At 52.4% G+C, this 19,002-nt stretch overlaps 1 protein-coding gene and 1 non-coding gene across 2 annotated transcripts; one reads left to right on the top strand and one right to left on the bottom strand.

Moving 5' to 3' along the window:
- The first annotated feature begins 8,987 nt into the window (after positions 1–8,987).
- Positions 8,988–12,541, top strand: TLE7 (TLE family member 7). The gene is made up of 9 exons (XM_072731970.1): positions 8,988–9,202; positions 9,301–9,323; positions 9,495–9,553; positions 10,291–10,500; positions 10,609–10,850; positions 11,050–11,191; positions 11,350–11,503; positions 12,047–12,120; positions 12,437–12,541. Exons 1-9 carry the CDS (start codon positions 8,988–8,990, stop codon positions 12,539–12,541), a joined length of 1,224 nt encoding a protein of 407 aa, XP_072588071.1.
- A 5,797-nt stretch (positions 12,542–18,338) lies between these two features.
- TRNAM-CAU (transfer RNA methionine (anticodon CAU)) lies at positions 18,339–18,411 on the bottom strand. The gene has a single exon. It is a non-coding gene; the product is annotated as a tRNA-Met (tRNA).
- Between the last annotated feature and the right edge of the window lie 591 nt (positions 18,412–19,002).

Here is a 19,002-nt window from a genome sequence, read left to right as displayed (position 1 = left end):
AGGTCAGCGGTCAATGTGGCTGCCCACAGGCACCCAGCAGGTCAGGGGACAGCCTGGGGAGAAAGGCTAAAGCAGGACGAGGCTCCAGTGTCATCTGGGGGGGACAAGAGGCCCAGCACAGCTACCCCTGGGCTGGCATCCCCCTCCTCCTGACACTAGGGCTAGGGGTTGTGAGAAGCGGCCTCTGGACCCAGTCCGCCTCTGCGGACCCCACAGTCGGCAGACCACACCCCACTGTGTGCTACCCTGTCTCTTGATAGGGACCTGAGGACACCCCCTCCCACAGGCCCAGGTCGACGGTGGCCTCCCCGCGTCCCTAGTCCTCGGGCTGAGAGCTCCCTACAGTCCCTTCCCCCAGCTCAGGCGGGGACGCCGCACAGACCACGTGGTCCCCAGCAAATCCTGCACGTCCCAGGGCTCCCGGGGCTCCAGCCCTGGGGCCGAGCCCGCTCTGCTGGGCCCGGGCTCCTGCGCCGGGCCTCGGGCTGCTCCAGCGCTCCCTGCTCCTTGCGGCGCGCGGGCCCGGTGGCTCCGGTGATCGTGCGGGGTCACCTCCAGCCGCGCCGGCTCCTGGGACCCGCGCTCGGCCGAGGCCCAGCCCCCGGCCCCGCGCTGCCCGGCCCGTTTCCTCCAGCCGCACGGTAAGGGGCAGCTGGGCCACCCGCCCTTGGCCCGCATGCTCCCGGGTGGGGACCCGAGGCTGCGGATCCGGGCGCCCGGGCCGCGGCGCCGCGTGGGGGGCAGCTGGCAGCCGTCCGCGGCCGCCTCAGTCCCCGGCGGCTGGGCGCGCGCTCTCGCCCCCGCGCCCCGTCAGCCGCGGTGCGAGGAGGGCAGGGGCGTCGGGCCTGTGCGCGCGGGGCCCGCGACCTGCCCCCGGGCGCGAGAAGCCATTAGCAGCCGCCGGCCGCCCGCCTCGGCGCCCTGCTGCCCCCGGCGGCCGCGTCCCTCCCTGCAGGGCGCGGGAAGCCCAGGCCCGCCGCCGCGGGGGCCGCCGCGGGGGTGGGGTGCACGCGGGCCGGGGACCCCTAGAACGCTGCGCCGGCGCCTTGCAGACTTTCCAGGTGGCCCTCGGTCCGACGTCCGCCCTCCCCGGCAAGTCTCAGAGGCGCCGCCTGGAAGCCCGAGGGGGCGCCCGGTTGCCCGCGGGCCCGGGGCCGGAGGGCGGGGTGTCGCCCAAAGATGCCTCGGCAGGTAAGGGGCGTCGAGGGCGGAGACGGGGCTGCGTTCCAGAACCGGAGCGTTCTGCAGCGGGGCCGCGGCTGAGGTGGCTGAGGGGAGGCACCCGGGGAGGGAGGGGCTCGCACGAGCGGCCGGCCAGCCCCGCGGCCAGGGAGCGGCGAGCAGCGGCGCGGGCACCCGGCGGGCGGGGGCGGGGCGGGGGCGGGGGCGGGGGCCTAGCCCGGGCCGTGCCCCTGCGCCCCGCCGGCCCCCCGCCTCCGCCCAGCCCCCTCGCTGCCCGGCGGGCGCCTCAGCCCCAGGCCCCCGCCGCGCCCTCCGCCAGCTGCCAGCTGCCAGCGCTCCCCGCGGCTCGTTTTACCACAGAGTCGGGGGCGGGGGGCTCCCCGGGCGAGGCGGGCCTGGCCCCTTCACTCCGGGCCAGCGGGCCCCTTACTGAATGGAGAAGCGTTTGGTGCCAGGCTTCGACCGCTTACCCACTCACGTCGACGTCGGACGTCCAGGTGAATTCCCGGGGAGGCCCTAGTGCCGAGAGAGCAGGAATTCCCGGGCTTGGGGAGCCACCGAGGAGCACAACCACCGCGCACCGCGCCGGGCCTCGGAGCGCAACCGCCTCAGCCCTGATTGCTCGCCCAGCGCCCCCCGAGGGCGCTCCGCCCCGCAGATAAAGCTCTGGAGGCGACGACCGAGGTCCGGGTCTGAGAGGTCCGGCTCCGGCCTCAGGGTTTGCCCACCGGGTGCTGCTGCGTCCGCCCGCTCCTGCCGGCCCCAGGCTGCCACTGGGGGGCCAAGGCGTCCGGGGGCAGGTAGGGCTCTTCTCCTGGGGAGCAAAGGCTAAGAACACCACCAGCTAAACTGCCCGCTGTTTGCTGGATGAAGAAGGAAAAATGCTGTGGGAACTCGCGAGGCCTCTCACTCGCGACACAATGACAGTTTTTCTTTCTTTATTGTGGTAAAATACCCATAAAATTGACCGCTTTAACTACTTCAAAGCGTATGATTCAGTTACACTAAGTACATTCACAGTGTTGCGCGCCCACCACCACCCTCTAGTTGCAGATCACTCCAAAAGGAGACCCCATTAAGGAGTCACTCCCCCACCCCGCAGCCCCTGGCAACCACCAGTCTGCTCTCTGCCTAGGGCTTTGCCGATTCTGGATATTTCGCGTCAGGGGAACTTTGCGTCTGGCTTCTTTGACTCAGTGTAATGTTTTCTAGGCTCATCCATGTTGTTGCATGACCCAGTACTTCATTCCTTTTTAGTGGCGACTAATGGTCATGGTGTGCAGAGACCACATTTCCTTTGTCCATCCGTTGACGACGCTTGGGTTGTTTGTACCTTTTGGCTATTGTGAATAATGCTTACTATGAACATTGGTGTGCAAAAATCTGTCGGAGGCTCTTTGCAGCTCTCAGGTGCATACCTAGGAGTGGCATTGCCAGGTTAGCTGGTAATTCTGTGTTTGACTTTTGAAGGAACTGCCAAGCTGTTTTCCACAGGGGCCGCGCTATTTTGCATTCCCACCAGCAGTGCCCAGGCGTCCCGGCGTCTCCACATCCTCACCAACATTTATTATTTGCTGTCATTTTTGTTGTTACATCCCTCCTAGTGTGTGTGAAGTGGAATATCACTGTGGATTTGACTTCGATTTCCCTGATGTTGAGCATCTTTTAACTGGTCTTTAGACTCCGGTCTTGCCCCCATCTATCCACTCAAGAGTAGGCTGAGTCCTTTCAAAACACGAGTCTGATCCTGTCTCCCCCAGCTCAGAACCCCTCGGGGGCTCCCCACCTACTCTCCCTAGACTAGAACACAACACACTCTCTGTGCTCCAGGCCCTAGAAGCTTCTCCCAGTTGTTAAAATACACTAATCCAAACCTTTGTACCTACTATTCTCTCTACCCAGAACATTCTCCTGTGCTCTCCTCCACCCCACTTCCCCCCAGAATGCCTTTCATCCTTCATGTTGCAGACCTCACTGACCCCTCATGACCTTTCACATCTGGTGTGTCCCCCTTCCCTGTGCTCCCCTGTCACACCCTCCCTAACTCCATCCTGTCACTTTCCATTCTGATTTGTAATTCACAGCTCAACTATCAGTGTCACCCCAAAGACTGAAATCCAAAAGGGTCAAGGCCAGATTTGTAGGCTCAGCCCTGAGTCCTCAGAGCCCAAGGCAGCAGGGGTGCAATAAACCTGTGCTCACTGGCCACTTGGAGGGAAAGATAATGGGTGAGTGGGTGGGTGCACAGTATTTGACTGAGGTCCTGGATCCAGTCTGCTAACTCCACCTGAAAGTTCCAACACCCTGGTTCACACATCTTTGGTCTTACCTGTTGGCCACCAGCCCGGGTACAGTCTAGGCTCAAGACAGGTGCTGCCATCCACAGGCACAGTTGAGAGGCAATAGAGCGAAACTGTCTTTTCTCCATCTAGGTTATAAATTCCTTTTGTGGTCATTTCCCTTTTCTATCTTAAACTAAATTCCTTCTGTGCCCTTGACCTTCCTTTGTCACTTTGGTCCCTCCACCCTCAGCCTCTTGAATGTTCCCACCTGCTTCCCTCTACCCTCTCACCAACACAATGGTCCTGTTTCCTTCTCTGCAGAACCCTCTACTTGAGTGGTTTCCAACCTTAGCTCACATTGGAACCACAGTGGGAACTCTGAAAAATCCTGACACCCAGGCCACAGTCCTACTAATAGTAATGGAGAGGGCACAGGTCCTTGAGCACCGATAAACACCCAGGTTACTTTGACTTGCCTCTAAGTTTGAGAACCACTGTTCTTGACGCTGCACCCTTCAGAGCTGCCCCGTTTCTTCTTTTGTTCATGTCTCAGTTGAGTACCCTGTTATAACCCACCCCCATAACCCCCCACTTATGTTCTTCCCAGTGTCTGACAACTCAAATCTTAGTATTCCAGTGTCTGGCCAAAGAATGCGCAGGAAGCATCCTCTCCAGGCTGTTGAAGCCAAATGGCCCCCTGTTCCTGGCATCCTCCATCTCTCTGCAGCCTGGAAGAGGGCCATGTGGGATTGTGTGGACCTGGCGTCAAATCCTAACTCCAGCCCTTTGTTGCTCTATGAGGTTACTTGAGCAAGTTACTTAAGTTCTCTGAACCTCATTTTCTTTAAACATAACTTCCCTGCTGGAGCAGCTAAAAATGGACACCGACAACCCAGAAATGCACATCTAGTGAGTGCCCTGCAATGAATGTAGCTGATTGTGATCCAGACCCTATGCACCTTCCGGCAACTCTCTTCTCCGTGGGCTGCCTCCCTGCACAAGGGTCTTCCCACTGGCCTCTCTCACCTCTTTTTCTTTCCTTTTCCTCAGACCCCTTAGAGTTGCTCACCCTTACTGAGCATTTACTTGAAACCTGGTCTTGTCAAAGCCCTATTAACCTTTGGGTCTGACTTCAGCTTTAGGAAGGAATTCATAAAAAAAAAAAAAAAAAAGGAATTTATCTTGCCCTCTCCATTTTACAGAGGAGAAAACTGAGGCACTGGCTGGCAACTTGTCAGAGCTCATGGTGCCTGGAAGTGGCAGGCCTGGGCTTCAAATCAGGACAGTTTGACAGAAGGGCTGGGCTCCTCACTGCAGGGCTGGTGGCCTCCCATTGAGAGACCTAGGCTTGTGGCCTGGATCCTCTGTGTTCCCTGCAACTCTTTCTAGATATTGCCAAGCTCCTAAACTTTATACATTTAGATGTGGAAGGTAAAATAGAGAACCTCCTAGAATAAAACAAAGGGGCATATCATCATGATACTGAGGGCAGCAAATATTTCCTAAATAAGACTCCAAAAAAAAAAAAAAAAAAGTTAACCTTAGAAGGTTAGATAAGCTGTACTGAATTAAAATTAAGAACTATGGGATGCTTGGGTGGCTCAGTAATTGAGCATCTGCCTTTGGCTCAGGGGGTGATCCTGGAGTTCCAGCATCAAGTCCCACATTGGGCTCCTGCATGGAGCCTGCTTCTCCCTCTGCCTATGTCTCTGCCTCTCTCTCTCTGTGTGTCTTTCATGAATAAATAAAAAAATCTTGAAAAAAATTAAGAACTTCTTTTCATCTAGACACCATTAAGAGAGCTAAAAGGCCAGCCACAAACTGGCAGTGCACACGTTCTGCCAAAGGATTCATAGGCAGAATATAGAAAGAACCCCTATGATTCACTACAGCTCCCTCACAAACATATTTTTAAAAATTATGTAGGCCTAGCTTTGGACCCAGCTCTTCCACCTGTTCAGTGACATCTCCATGAAGTTCTGACTCCCCAAATTAATTCTTGTATTTCCAAAGTGGGGATAAAATCCATGTTTCACTGTTGTGTTTCCTGTGAGAATCAGAAAAGGGATAATTCACCAAAAATGGATCATGGGTCAGCTGGGGAATTCTATCAATACCCTTCTGTCCCTCCCTCTCAGGTTGGAGCTCCGCAAGGACTTGGGCCAGGTCTTAACCTGATGGCTAGCAATGTGCCTGGAGTACACGGGAGTATAAATGTGATACATGGGTGGACGAGGAACAGCATTCCTGGATGAGGGAACAGCATGAGGGGAGCGAGGGTGGAAGGGTGCAGTCAAGCTCTTTGGGGGGTCAGGTTAAGGTATTATCAGGGGAAAAGTGAGACCAGGCTGGGCCCGGAAGGGGATGATGGATCTTAAATACCGAGCCAAAGATAATACCAGACATTATCTGGAAGGCCACAGGCAACCATAAAAGTTTTAGGGATGAGGGGTGCATAAATGATGGGAAAAGAGAGAAAGGGAGAGACAGAGAGCTTTGGAGATTAGAGGTCAGAGATAGTAAAAGATTTCTCTGGATGCAGTGGCCATTTGAGGACTGATGCTTCCAAAGAAGGGAGCAAGGAACCAGAGTAGAAGTGAGAGCGTGTTCAGTGGGATGGGTGGGCCAGAGGCCGGGGGTGCGTGGAGGGGAAGAGCAAGAGGGGATGCGGTTCACTGCCCCTTCACTCCTGCAGAAGGGGACCACCAGACACAGGGGTTCGCAGTGGTTCTCAAATGTGGCACCCTGGAAGTTGTTAGAAATACCATCTGGGTCCCCACCCCATTCCTACAGATTCAGTCTCTGGGGTGGGCCTTGCTCTCCAGGTTCTGATGAGTACTCAAATTTAAGAGCTGCCGGATGAGACAGCCAATGAGAAGAAAGGCCTCCGTGGCGTTCCGTTTCAGAGACTCTGATGAAAGATGAATGATCACAGAGCCAGGCTCAGTCGGGGCCCCAGAGGAGGACTAGTGCCCCCCCTCCCGTCATAACCCTAAGGGGATGCACCTGGAGATAAGCACCCGCACGGGCTCTTGGGGACAGCCTAACCAGCTCTCCGTCTCTGCGCCAACACTGGCTCTTGCGGGCGGCCTGAACCCGATCCAGAGACTTACCCCCTAAAACTTTGTTGCTCCATCTAGCCTCCTGCCAGGACTTCCCTCGGGAGACCCCTGTCCCATCCCTCTTCCAAGGATTGGGGGGCTAATTGGAAATGGGAGGTTGAGGCCATGCCCGGGAAGATACTTAATGCAGGTTCTAACCCAGAGCTTGATTATCAATTAGGCTAAGGTGTAAAAACAGCAGGCCTGGGTGGGAGTGGGGCAGTGCCTGGGTGCTGGGTGTGGGAGGGAGTGTCCCAGCACTGGCACTGGCACCGGCACCGCACGGATTAGGTCTCAGTTCTGCTTCCCCTTCTCTGGGGGTTTGACCTTCTGCCTTCAGGGTGAGTTTCCTCCTGGGGGGGGGGGGGGTCGGTGACCGGATGGACGCCCAGCACTAGCATTTTGTATTGAAACTTGCATAAGAATTCCCTGGTGAGGGGAGGGGAGTGGTCTCTGCATTCCCAGCTCTGGGGATAGAGCAGAGTGGGATTCAGTCATATGGACCCTTTCTACTGCTCTTTCTAGAAAGTCTTGTCTTACTCTTAGGGTGAAATCCTCTTCATCTGTGAAATTCTGACTAAATGGCCTCACTGCCTTTAAGCTTTACCCAAGGGCAGCTTGCTGGTCCCTCCCTGCCCATCCTCGTCACACTGGTTGGTGTGTGCTGTGAGCTTCCACCCACTTAAAAGGAACCTGATGCAAGTCAGGGTGAATTTGTTAAATTATTTAAACAAGTAACTAAGCATCACAAGGACCCCAAATTATCATTTGGCGGAAGATAAGAAAGTGGATTGGGTGGAGAAAAACATTCAAGGTCTGACAACTTTAAACTTAGGTTCAAAGAGCTACACAGGTACAAAAATTCTCCTGAGTTGGGCAGAGGCAAATCTTCCTCTAGTTCTTGTCGCTATGTCAATTTGCATTCCCAAAGGCCACTACTCTTCCTAATTTCTTATGTGCATACAAACATATGCAAAGATAGGTTCAGATTGCCATCCTTCCTTTACACCGAAGCTGCATGTTATGCACTTTGTCTGAGCCTTGGATCCACCTCTCCCCTCATGAACACACCTAGAAAACTTCCTGGTCCTTGCAGATGTGTCCTTATTATCGTTAACAGTTGTGTAGTATTCCACATTATGCACGTACCGTACTGTAACATGTCACCAGTCCCTTCCTGTGGCTGTGGGACTTGTCTATATCATCTGCTGTCACAGCACTTCAGCTGGTACATCATTTTGCCTATATTTAAGTGTTAAGTCAGAGGGCAACTGCATCTGTGCCCACAGTGAGTGTGTCTTCCCTCTTCTCACAGGGAGGTAGGGAAGGTGACTGTTCAGAGCCAGACTCGGGTTAGGGGGTGGGGGAGTAACAGGGATTTGAACCTTTTCCCTGTGCTTTTTAGTTATCTGTTCTCCTGAGCTTCAGTTCTTAAAATCTGTAAAATGCAGCTCACGCAGTCATCTGGGTGAAATGGGATCAACTACGTATAAAGTGTTTGGTTCTAGGCCATATGCAGAGTGAGACCTCAGAGTGTCCAGAGTAGCAGAGTCTGGCCATACAACAGTTCCCCAGGCCTGCTCGAGCTACCTGTCAGGCAGCCTGGAGGACGGCCTTAAATCCTCAAAGCTCTGGTCCCCAGTGCAGCCCACAGATAACTGCCCTTGCAGCCATTTGGTGAGGGTCTGTCCCTAGCCTTATGTAATTCTGAGTATCCTACACACATAATTCCATTCAGTTCTCAGGATATCCCATAGAGTAGGAGAGAAGAATATCCCCACCAGCCAACTTCTCCGTCATTGTGTGACCTTGCCCCTCCAAATGGAATGTCACATTTGCATGACACCTTGGGGTGCTTCCACTGTTGTTGCCTCAAGGCAGGAAAAAGAGCCTGTGACCTGAGTAGAGTTTCCTGTTGCCCCATGTTCACACTGGGGAGGAGTCCTCATTTGAGAGGTATATTGCCAGATGAAAGGGTGACTTTGATTTTGTAGGACTGGAAACGCCATCTGTGCGTCTAGAAGGAAAAACATAACACCTGCTGCTAACATCTCAAAACGGGTGCGTGAAACTTTCACCTTTAACACCATCACTTCCAGCATTTAGGATAAAACATGATTCAGCAGTCAACCTTTTGAATGCTCTCATCACTCTTGATCTGAGAACTGTTCTTGACCTGAGAGTGTTCTCAGACCCTTGTAAATAGATCCTAAACAGTGTGCATGTATACTGTATCTGTTCTCTCTTGCTACAGGGGCTCAGGACAAATTGGTCACCCAGGTGCTGTTTGATGGGCTCCTTTCTCAAGCCCTAGAACCCCGTGGCTCAGACACTTCACCGATCTGAGAACATGAGTAGAGAGAAGGAAGAGGCGTTATTTAGTATACTTAGTATATATGATGAGCCAGAGGAGGGAAGCAACATGCCGGAAAGCTCTGGCATTTCCCAGGATGAAGACCAAGCACAGACCCAACCTGAGGGGGTGTATGGGACACCCCAGCAGCTTCTGGGGTCCCCGACGCAGCATGACCCAGTTTATCAGCAGCAGTGGGTCCTCCAGACTCCAGACAGATCTGAGCTCCAGGCCAGTTGGCTCTCTGAGGCAGAGCCAGAAGCAGCAGCAGAGCTGAACCCCAGGTGGGTCTTGCTTGAACCCAACTGGTGATGGGAGGGGGGATCCTAGCACAGAGCTCTCCCGATCACACTGTGTCCCCCCTCCTCTCCATGTGTCATAGCTTCCCGCCAGGACCCGAATTTGGTAAGTCTCAGCTGGGTCACGTGGGCAGGGAAGGTGGCAAGGCTGGGCCTCACGGGGGGGGGGGGGGGGACAAGGCACGAGGCCTGGTGTCAGGAAAGCAACCTTCCCCTTGAATCTGTTGCTGTTGGCTGCCCTCTCTGTGAGCAGGTGGGTGTTGGTTTTTCCCTGCAGGCCAGGCTTGCCCTTCGCCTCCGCCCAGTGAAGAAGTTTGGTCATTCCTCAGGGCAATTGTAAGTGTATTATTTTTCTAAACTTGGGATCTTTACCTTCCCTACTACCTCCCAAAACAAGAAGCTAGTAAGAGAAGGTGAGGACATGCAATGTGTCCTCGTTCTCTTTCCCATAGGTGGTGGGTTTCCTGTAGCTCTCTGCCTTTTTTCTTTTTTTAAAGATTTTATTTGTTTATTCATGAGAGACATACACACACACACACACACAGAGAGAGAGAGAGAGAGAGGCAGAGACACAGGCAGAGGGAGAAGCAGGCTCCCTATAGGGAGCCTGATGTGGGACTTGATCCTTGACCCCAGGATCAGGACCTGAGCCAAAGGCAGCTGTTCAACAACCACTAAGCCACCCAGACATCCCATCCCTGCTTCTTTTGAACTAGGCTGCCCAGCTCTCACCACCAGCGTTTAGAGCCTTTGGCTCATAGTGTCACCTCTTCTAGAGCTGTGTCTGAGGGGCAGTGGGGGGGGGGAGGGGGTTCCTAGCTGGTCCTGCTCTTACTGCTGGCACACAGAATTATCTCAGAACATGGCCTGTGTATCCAGGAGGGAAGCCTGGCACCATGCAGCTAGTGCAAAAGGTTGTTGATGGTTGGGTCCCCAGATGAGGACATGGTTTCGCCCTGGGTCAGGAAGAGCTGTCAGGTGAACAGTCAGAGGATGGGGCAGGCTGTTGCGCATGGATGACAGGAGGCCTTGACTGTGCCCTTTGCTGGCCACCCACTTTCTCCTCTCCCCAGCCACCAATTCCAGATGAAGCAGTCGTCAGGCAGAGGGTCCCACGGAGGTCCTGGAAGGTTGGCAGGCTCCGCCACGGAAAGAAAGTCTATGCCGTTGCCATCAGCTCCACTTACCATGTATACACATGTGGCCACGGCTACATTAAGGTGTGGGACAAGAGCGCTCTGTACAGCTGCAACATGCCCCCGCAGGCCCAGCTGGACCTGCAGGTAAGTGGTGTTCAGGAAAGACCGTGGGAACCCAGATGTGACCTCTGTCGTGAGACTCAGAGGCCACGCCTCCAGGAGGTGATGTGAAGGTGGGAACTATTCCTACAGGACCGCCAGAACTGTGTTCTCACCTGCAAGCTCTTCCCTGACGAGCGGAGCCTCATCACTGGGGGTCTGTCCCGGAGCCTGACTCTCTGGGACCTGGCACCCACACCCCGCATCAGGGCACAGCTGGCCTCCACGGGCCCCATGTGCTATTCCCTGGCACTCTCCTCCAATGCCCAGATCTGCTTGGCTTGTTTCAAAGGATTTGTCGAGATTTGGGATTTGCGGAACCAGATCTTGATCAGGTACGATCTAGGGGAGGGCTTGATGGTAAGGTCTTTGGGAAAGCTGGTATCCCTTTCTGGGCCTCCCTCCCCGCTCTGTGCAGGAGGACTAGGTGAGTGTGTGTGGAGAATATATGCAGGGTGCTGCTGGGGGCTTCCTGGGCCCACGACTTCCGGGTGTTTAGCCAGTGCATGCACCTCTGAACTGTTTTCCCATCAGGAAGCATGAAGTCCCAGAATATGGGTCCCGATGTGTGGACATCGTGGGCAATAAGTTCTGGACGGGAGGTGAAGACACCAGACTATATTCCTGGGACCTGAGGAGCTACCAGAGGTTACAGCAGCACGATTTGCAGCATGAGGTGTCTGGGCATCTGGGCAGCCACCGCTGGGCTGAGGGCAGTCCCTGTGGCTGGGAGCCGGGGGCGCTCGCAGGGGTGGGGACAGAGTTTCAAGAGAGGGCACAGATGATGGGGGTGTGGGCAGTTCAGAGTGGTGACTCCATCCTTCTTCCACACAGATCCTCAGCATTACCCACGACCCTAGTGAGGAATGGGTGCTGGTAGGCTTGAGAACAAGTGATATCATAATCCTCCATACACATCGGAGAGAGAAGTTCAAGGCAGTCCTTCATAAATACGTCAACCACCACAACCTCAAGTTTGCCTCCTGTGGTGAGTAGAAGCCAGACGACCTCCTCTAGGGGTCCCGTCGTACCACAAGATGTCCGCTCATCTACAGAGTCTGGGCCCAGCCTGGTTTCAGGCTCTGTTCCTCCCTTTCCAGCCTCAGGCCCTGGCCAAGTGGAGACCCAGGTGTCCGTTTCCCTACCGCTCTTACCTTCGCATCCACGTCTTCCTTCCCCACCGCTGCCTCTCCCTCTGTGACCTGGTGCCCTACCTGTCTCCTGTCTCCTGTCCCTCTCCTTTCTGGCTCTCTGAGTGCCTTCATACACTGAACAGCAGCCTGGAGACTCAGGTGGGCAGAAGAGGCCTAATGCCCCGTCTGATTGTCCTTTGCTCAGTGATACTGACTATGATCCCATATGTGGCAGGAGGGCCAGATGAGGGAATGGTTTGGCTCTTGGGTCTGATTTTTATAGACCCACACACTGAGCCAGAGAAAGAGTGGCCCTTTCCCTAGTCATCTTGGGGATGGAGCTGGGACTGGAATGCAAGCTTGGTCTCTGGCCTCTCCACCTGCCTTTCCTTCACCAGGGAGCTATTTTGTGACCACACTGGACGAGTCGATCCACTGCATAGCTGCACCTTCTCTACAAAGGTTGTTTCAGGTATTGGGAGGAGGGATGCGCAAACCCAGGCAAGCAGAACTAGTAGACCCAGATCCTAGTGGGTCAGGTCCCAAGGACAGTCCCAGAAAGTACCTCTGGGCTGGCATCTGGGGCCATTTAATAGAGGAAGGGGAATGAGGACTCAAGGTTCTGTGACCTCATAGGCTCCACCTTGAGCCCTGAGAGCTGCCCCATGCTCTCCAGACTGAACCTCAGGTCCAACCTTTGCCTTGAAACAGCCCCGTGTGAGGCTTTCATCTCTAGCCCGTGCCGGCCGCTGCCTGTGGTCATTCTTTTGGCCTCTCTTTCCCTATAGGCAGAGGAGCCTACGGATATTCTGTGTTGTGATGTGTCTTCAGACAACCAGTATCTGGTCACGGGCTCCAAGAATAGTGCCACGGTTTACCAGCTCTTGTACTGAAGTTTGCATGTTGTGCTCCTGATGGTGAAGACCCAGAGGCGGCCGGCAGGCTGAGAGGATGACCATCTTCATGCCCTGATACCTCCACCTTACCCTCGATGGCCAGTCATCTGGCCATTCCCTCCTCCCAGTACACACCTAGTCTGTGCTCTCAGGTTTTTATGATATGGCTTAGGAGTTTTTCTTTGTTATTATTCTACCACTGATTTCTGCATTTCAGTGGGGGAAACTTGCCTTTATAATTAACAAAATAGAAAAGCAAAAACCAAAATGGCCTGATATGTGGTCAGTTTTTTCAAATAACAAACTCATTGGATGGATTGCATACAACCCCCTCAGCAACTTCCAGGGTGGGAAAGGAATATTAGACTAGAGTTAGTTTTGTTTGTAACTTTTTTTCGGTGGTCAGAATTCTTGGAACCTTCAGAAAGCTCAAGAAGAAAGGTACATACCTGTACAAACTTTCAGGCTCTATCAGGGAGTCAGCAGACCAACAACACTCCATTCTTGACCCAGGTTACGACTCCATGAGCTGGTTTAACCATATCCCGAGGAAGGGTGCTCTCTCCTTGTAGCTCACCTGGCTTTGCCCGAATCTTGCGAAGGCCTGATTTTCATTCTGGCGTTCTGTAGCATTTTGTCTGGCCCTTTGCAGGCATAAAAAGCTCAGCTCCTGACATCAAGCCGTAGAGGCCTGCTCTTCTATCCTTGCCCATTCTGCCTTGCTTGTTGGTATTGGCGTGGCTGAAACAGCTACAGTTGGTAGCTTAGGGTTGCCACTGGGAGGAGGTGACCAAGTATGCCACTCTTTGTACCGGGATACTGTCAGGTACCTCGTTCTTGCCGATGGATCATGAGTGAGGAAGGAGGCTTGTTCCTGGACCAGGGGCTAAAGGAGTAGTAGCGTCTACAAGCTCAAGGCAATGACGTGGAGGCCCCATGTGGATTGCAGAGCCATGGGATGGAAGCATCCCTTGTCCACAAATTGAACATGGAGAAAACTGCCTGCTTTGGGGGTATGGTATGGTAAAAGTAAACTGGTGTTTGAGCTGTTACACATTTTGGAATCTATTTGTTACCATTGCCCTGGAAACCACAAACTTTTACTTAAAGGGTTAAAGTATGAATAGTTTAGGCTCTGCCCTATGGTTTTTGCCCCAGTCACCCAACTCTGCTGTTGGTGAGAATCTGCTGTTGTAGCATGCAAGCAGCCATAGACAATTAATGCACAAATGCACGTGGCTGTGTTCCAGCAGAATTTTATTTATAAAAACAGGCAGTGGGCCATATTTGGTCTGCTGGCTGAGGTTTGCCGACCCCTGCTATAGCTAGTGTGTCTCTAAATAATAGGAGTAATTAAAATCCACTAAAAAATATGATACAGAGGGTAGAGGTCAACACTAGATCTAGCCCACTGGGCTAGACACAAATTTATAACAAGTGTCCACTGAAAGATGAATTGACAAACAAAATGTGATGTGTATGTAATATGCAGACACACAAGAAAATGTTATCATTCAGCCTTTTAAAAGGAAGGAAATTCTGACACCCGCTATAATGTGATGAACCTTGAAGATTGCGTGGGAAGTGAACTAAGCCAATCCCAAAAGGACATATACTGTGATTCTAGTCCTATGAGGTACTTAGATGATTCCTAGAGCCAGAGAGCAGAATGTGGTTACAAGGGCCTGAGAGAGAGCAAGAAATGGGAGCTTGGTGTTAGACAGGGACAGAGTTTCAGTGTTGCAAGATGAGAGGGACTCTGGGGATGGATGGTGGTGATGGTGGCACAGCCATGTGGATGTGCTCGATGCCACTGACCTGTATACCTCAAGATGGTTAAGATGGTATAAGTTCTGTTATGTGTATTTTACAGGATTAAAAAAACAACTAGGAAATTAGAGATCAAATCTAGAATAGAAGTAATCTCTGGGGAGGTAGGGAGAGAAATTGTGTCATTAAGTGACAAAAAAGGAGCTTTAACTCCAATTGCAATGTTTATTTCTTCAAAAATAAAGTTCATCAGAATAAAAAATGAGCACCTAGGGGAGACCATCAAGAACAGGGGCAGACAACCCACAGAAGGGGAGAGGACATTTGCAAATCCTGCTTCTGGTAAGGAGCTTCTATCCAAAACATATAAAGAATTCTTAGAACTCAAAAATAAGAAGACAAGGAAACCAATTTTTAAAAGGGCAAAGGATTTGAATAGACATTTCTCCAAAGAAGGTATACTGATGGCTGACCAGCAAGCAGGGGAAAGGCTGCTCACCATCATTAGGAAAATACAAATCAAACCCACAAGGAAATACCACTTCACATCTGCTAGGAGGGCTAGAATAAAACCAACAACAGCAAGTGTTGGTAAGGATGTGGAGAAACTGGAATCCCAAATGGTGCAGCTGCTTTGAACAATAATTGGTAGCTCAAAATGCTAAACATAGCATCACCATGTGACCCAGCAACCCCACTCTTAGGCATGTGTCCAAGAGAACTGAAACAAGAAAAAAGCATGTAACTTGGGAGAGTAATAACTGGAGTGATAAAGTAAAAGAATTCTAAAATTTTTTCTGGAAGGTATAAGTCCTGGGGTGCTTGCCGGCTAAGTCCATAGAGCATGCGACTCGATCTCTCAGGGTTGTGAGTTTGAGCCCCACGTTGGGCACAGAGATAACTTAAAAAAAGGTAAAAACCCCTGTTAGTAGTAGTTTTCATAAGTCAAGTAGTAGCATTGAAATTTCTAGGTTAATTACTAAAAGAATATTAAACAAGGATATAGTTTTCAAAAAAAGAGGGAAAATGCTGGCATAAACAAGTATAACATTAATATTAGTATTTACAATCAATACAATCTATTAACTCATTATTTAATTTGATATTAATCTATTAATATAAGAATAAAGCAATCCAAAAGAAAAGATATATTTTAACTAATTAGAATTTTTTTAAAAGTTTTTTTATTTATTCATGAGACAGAGAGAGAGAGAGGCAGAGACACAGGCAGAGGGAGAAGCAGGCTTGCAAGGAGCTGAATCCGGGACTCCATCCCTGGATCCGGGACTCTATCCTGGGACCCCAGGGATCATGCCTTGAGCTGAAGGCAGATGCTCAACCGCTGAGCCACCCAGACGTCTCAACTAATTAGAATTTAAATAAAAACTTGAAACAAAAATAAAAGTGCAACAGACAACAGGCAGAACAAAAAGGGAAACCTTATTAAAATGGTAGATTTGAATTCAAACATGTCAGTAATTATGTTAAATTTGAATAGAGTATATATTCCTATTAACCTGTAGGGGTTATTAGACTGGATTAAAAATATAACAAATGTAGGTGTTTATTTATTATTATTATTATTTTAAGATTTTATTTATTTATTCATGAGAGAGAGGCAGAGACAGGCAGAGGGTGAAGCAAGGTCCCTACAGGGGATGCAGGACTCAATCCCAGACTCCAGGATCACGACCTGAGCCAAAGGTAGCTGCTCCAGTGTATGTGTTTAAAGGAGACATTAAAACAAGGATACTGACCGAAAGTATGAAACTTATGGAAAAAGATGCTTTCTTGTACACACTAAATCAAAGTAAACTGATATATTACTATTAGACCACATGTAGTTTTTTTTTTTTTTTTTAAGATTTTATTTATTTATTCATAGACACACAGAGAGAGAGAGAGAGAGGCGGAGACACAGGCAGAGGGAGAAGCAGGCTCCATGCAGGGAGCCCGACTTGGGACAGATCCGGGGTCTCCAGGATCACGCCCTGGGCTGCAGGTGGCGCCAAACCGCTGCGTCACCGGGGCTGCCCACCACATGCAGTTTAAAATAAAAAGCACGGCAGCCCAGGTGGCTCAGTGGTTTAGCACTGCCTTCAGCCCAGGGTGTGATCTTGGAGACCCAGGATCGAGTCCCAGGTCGGGCACCCTGCATGGAGCCTGCTTTTCTCTCTCTGTGTCTCTCATGAGTAAATAAAATCTTAAAAAAAAGAGCAATATTTGCAGCAAAGGTGAACATTTTATAAGTGTTCAGGTTCAATTCACAACGGAGATACAAGAATTCTATGCTTTATGCATTTATTAATGCATAAATATATATTATATTTTGCATACATATAAAAATATGTAATTATAACAAATATATACAAATTGACAAAAATAGAAAAAATCTATCAATAACCAATAGTTCAAACAGAAGTCTTAAAAATAACAGAAGGTGGGGATCTCTGGGTGGCTCAGCGGTTTGGCACCTGCCTTTGGTCCAGGGTGTAATCCTGGAGTCCCGGACTTGAGTCCTGTGTCGGGCTCCCGGCATGAAGCCTGCTTCTCCCTCTGCCTGTGTCTCCGCCTCTCTCTATCATGAATAAATAAATAAATAAAATCTTAAAAAAAAAAAAAAAAACACAGAAGATTTTAAAAGAGAATACAGAAGATTAACGTGAGTAGGAAACAATACAATGCATACAACCAGTACAGAATATTTTTTCCCACATTCAGAAAAAAAGCATTTACAAAATGCAACCAAACACTGAGCTGTCAATTTCAGAGGATTTAATTCTTACAGACTATATTCTATGACCAGGGCACCTGGCTGGCTCAGTTGGTCGAGCACGTGACTCAACCTCAGGGCAGTGAGTTTAAGCCCCTCTGGGGGTTGTGGGGCTTACTTAATAATAATAATAATAATAATAATAAGGAATAAAAAAAGAATAAAAATAATATAAAATAAAAATAATTTTTAAAAGATATAAAAATATAAAATATAGAACATAAAAAGTTTAAAATATACTAAAAATATTTTGTTGTTGTGAAGAACAAAGGCAAAAGAAATGTAGATCAAATTAGATTTCCTTACAACTTGCAGCCCAGTGAAGCACTTGAGGCGGGCGGAGTAGGACATTCGTGCGAGCTCCCAGGTGTCTTACAGTGGATGCTTTGCTAGAGGGAAAAACACCCTCGGCCTGACCACAACCAGGTCTCCAGGATCCCGTAAATCTTCTTTAACATATGAAAATACTTTTGGAAACTTCCTTATCTTTCCCTCCCCCGACCGCAAAGTGCGTAAGGAATGCTGCTCAAAAATCCTAGCGCCGCTCGTTCCGCCCACGGGCCCCGCCCAGGCCCTATAGTAAAACCACCTTTTTTGCACCAAAAACCTCTCAACAATTCTTAACCGTTGGCTCGGGAGCCCCGCCTCAAACCATATCCCTGTGACCACCACGCGACCCTTTAAGACAGAAGTGAATCAAGAGAAGAAAACTAGAAATTTCTCTATCTTGGAAAAGAAGAAGAAATAGACTCGTAAAGAATGAACGGGGACGAAACCCCAGTCCTCGAGGCCCCGGTGGACGGAATCCCGAAGCTCGCGGGGCTCCGCCGGGGCACGGGGCGCGGCCTGGGTCACCTGCCGGCGCCCCCCTGGCCGTCCGGGGACCCGGGGGGGGGCGGCTGCCCAGGTGCTCCCCCGCCCCCCGCCAGGCGGGTCTGCAGCGGAGCGACGGTGCAGCCTCGGGAGAAGCCGGGACGGCGCGGGGGACGCGGCCTCCGGGCAGCAGACGAGGCGGGGCGACCGGCCCGCGGCCCGCAGCGCACTTCCTCGGATGCCGCAAAAGCAACCGCGTGCCCGGGCCACGCTCCGTCCGCCTCCCCGCGCCGCGCCGCCTCACTTACGGCTCCGTGCTCCGGGCGCGGGCGGCCCGTCCTTCCTCCCGCCTGCGCTGCGTCCCCGCTTCTCGGCCGGGCGGCGTCCTGCTCCCCGGGGGCTTCCAGCAGCCTCGCCCCGCGGCACAGCAAAACGCCGTGCCCTCTCTGAGGCTCGAACTCAGGACCTTCAGATTATGAGACTGACGCGCTGCCCACTGCGCCAAGAGGGCCGCTGCGCCGGAGGGCCCCTTTCCCGGCCAGGGAGGCGCCGACGGCCCCTTCCGCCGCCCGAGCCGCGCCCGCGCGTCGGCTTCTCCCGGTAACCCGGGGGGGGGGGGCTCCGAGGGGGACCCCGCGGGCGCGCGGGGCAGGTGCGGGGCCCTCGGGGCCGGGGTGTCGTCCTGAGGGCGGCTGCTGGCCGCGGGAGCACCTCAGGCTGGCGGAGCTCACCCGCGGGGCGGGGGCGGGCGGCAGGGGGCGCCCCTGCGCGAGGGGCGGGCGGGGACCCGGCGGGGACCGGGCGGGGGCGGGGGCGGGAGGGAAGACTCCAGAAGGCCCTTGGGGTGTGGGTTCAGTAGGACAACAGGGAAGAATCTGTGGTGACTACTCTGAGGTTTCGGATTCTCTTCTCCGTGACTTGCTCCCTTGTTACATGCGGGGGCATCTCGTCCTGAAGGGCCGACGAGCGACGCCGTTCCCCGAGCGGGCGGGCAGAGGGCTGGGTGGGCACGACGCACAGCGGTCCCCAGGACGCCCGCCCGCCCGCCTTACCCCCCCCCCCCGCCTTACCCCCCCCCCCCGCCTTACCCCCCCCCCCCCCA

The sequence above is a fragment of the Vulpes vulpes genome, chromosome 12 (genome assembly GCF_048418805.1).
Source record: "Vulpes vulpes isolate BD-2025 chromosome 12, VulVul3, whole genome shotgun sequence".
Taxonomy (NCBI): domain Eukaryota; kingdom Metazoa; phylum Chordata; class Mammalia; order Carnivora; family Canidae; genus Vulpes; species Vulpes vulpes.
Note: the sequence above shows the minus strand (reverse complement) of the source record. Positions and strands in the feature narration are given on the sequence as shown.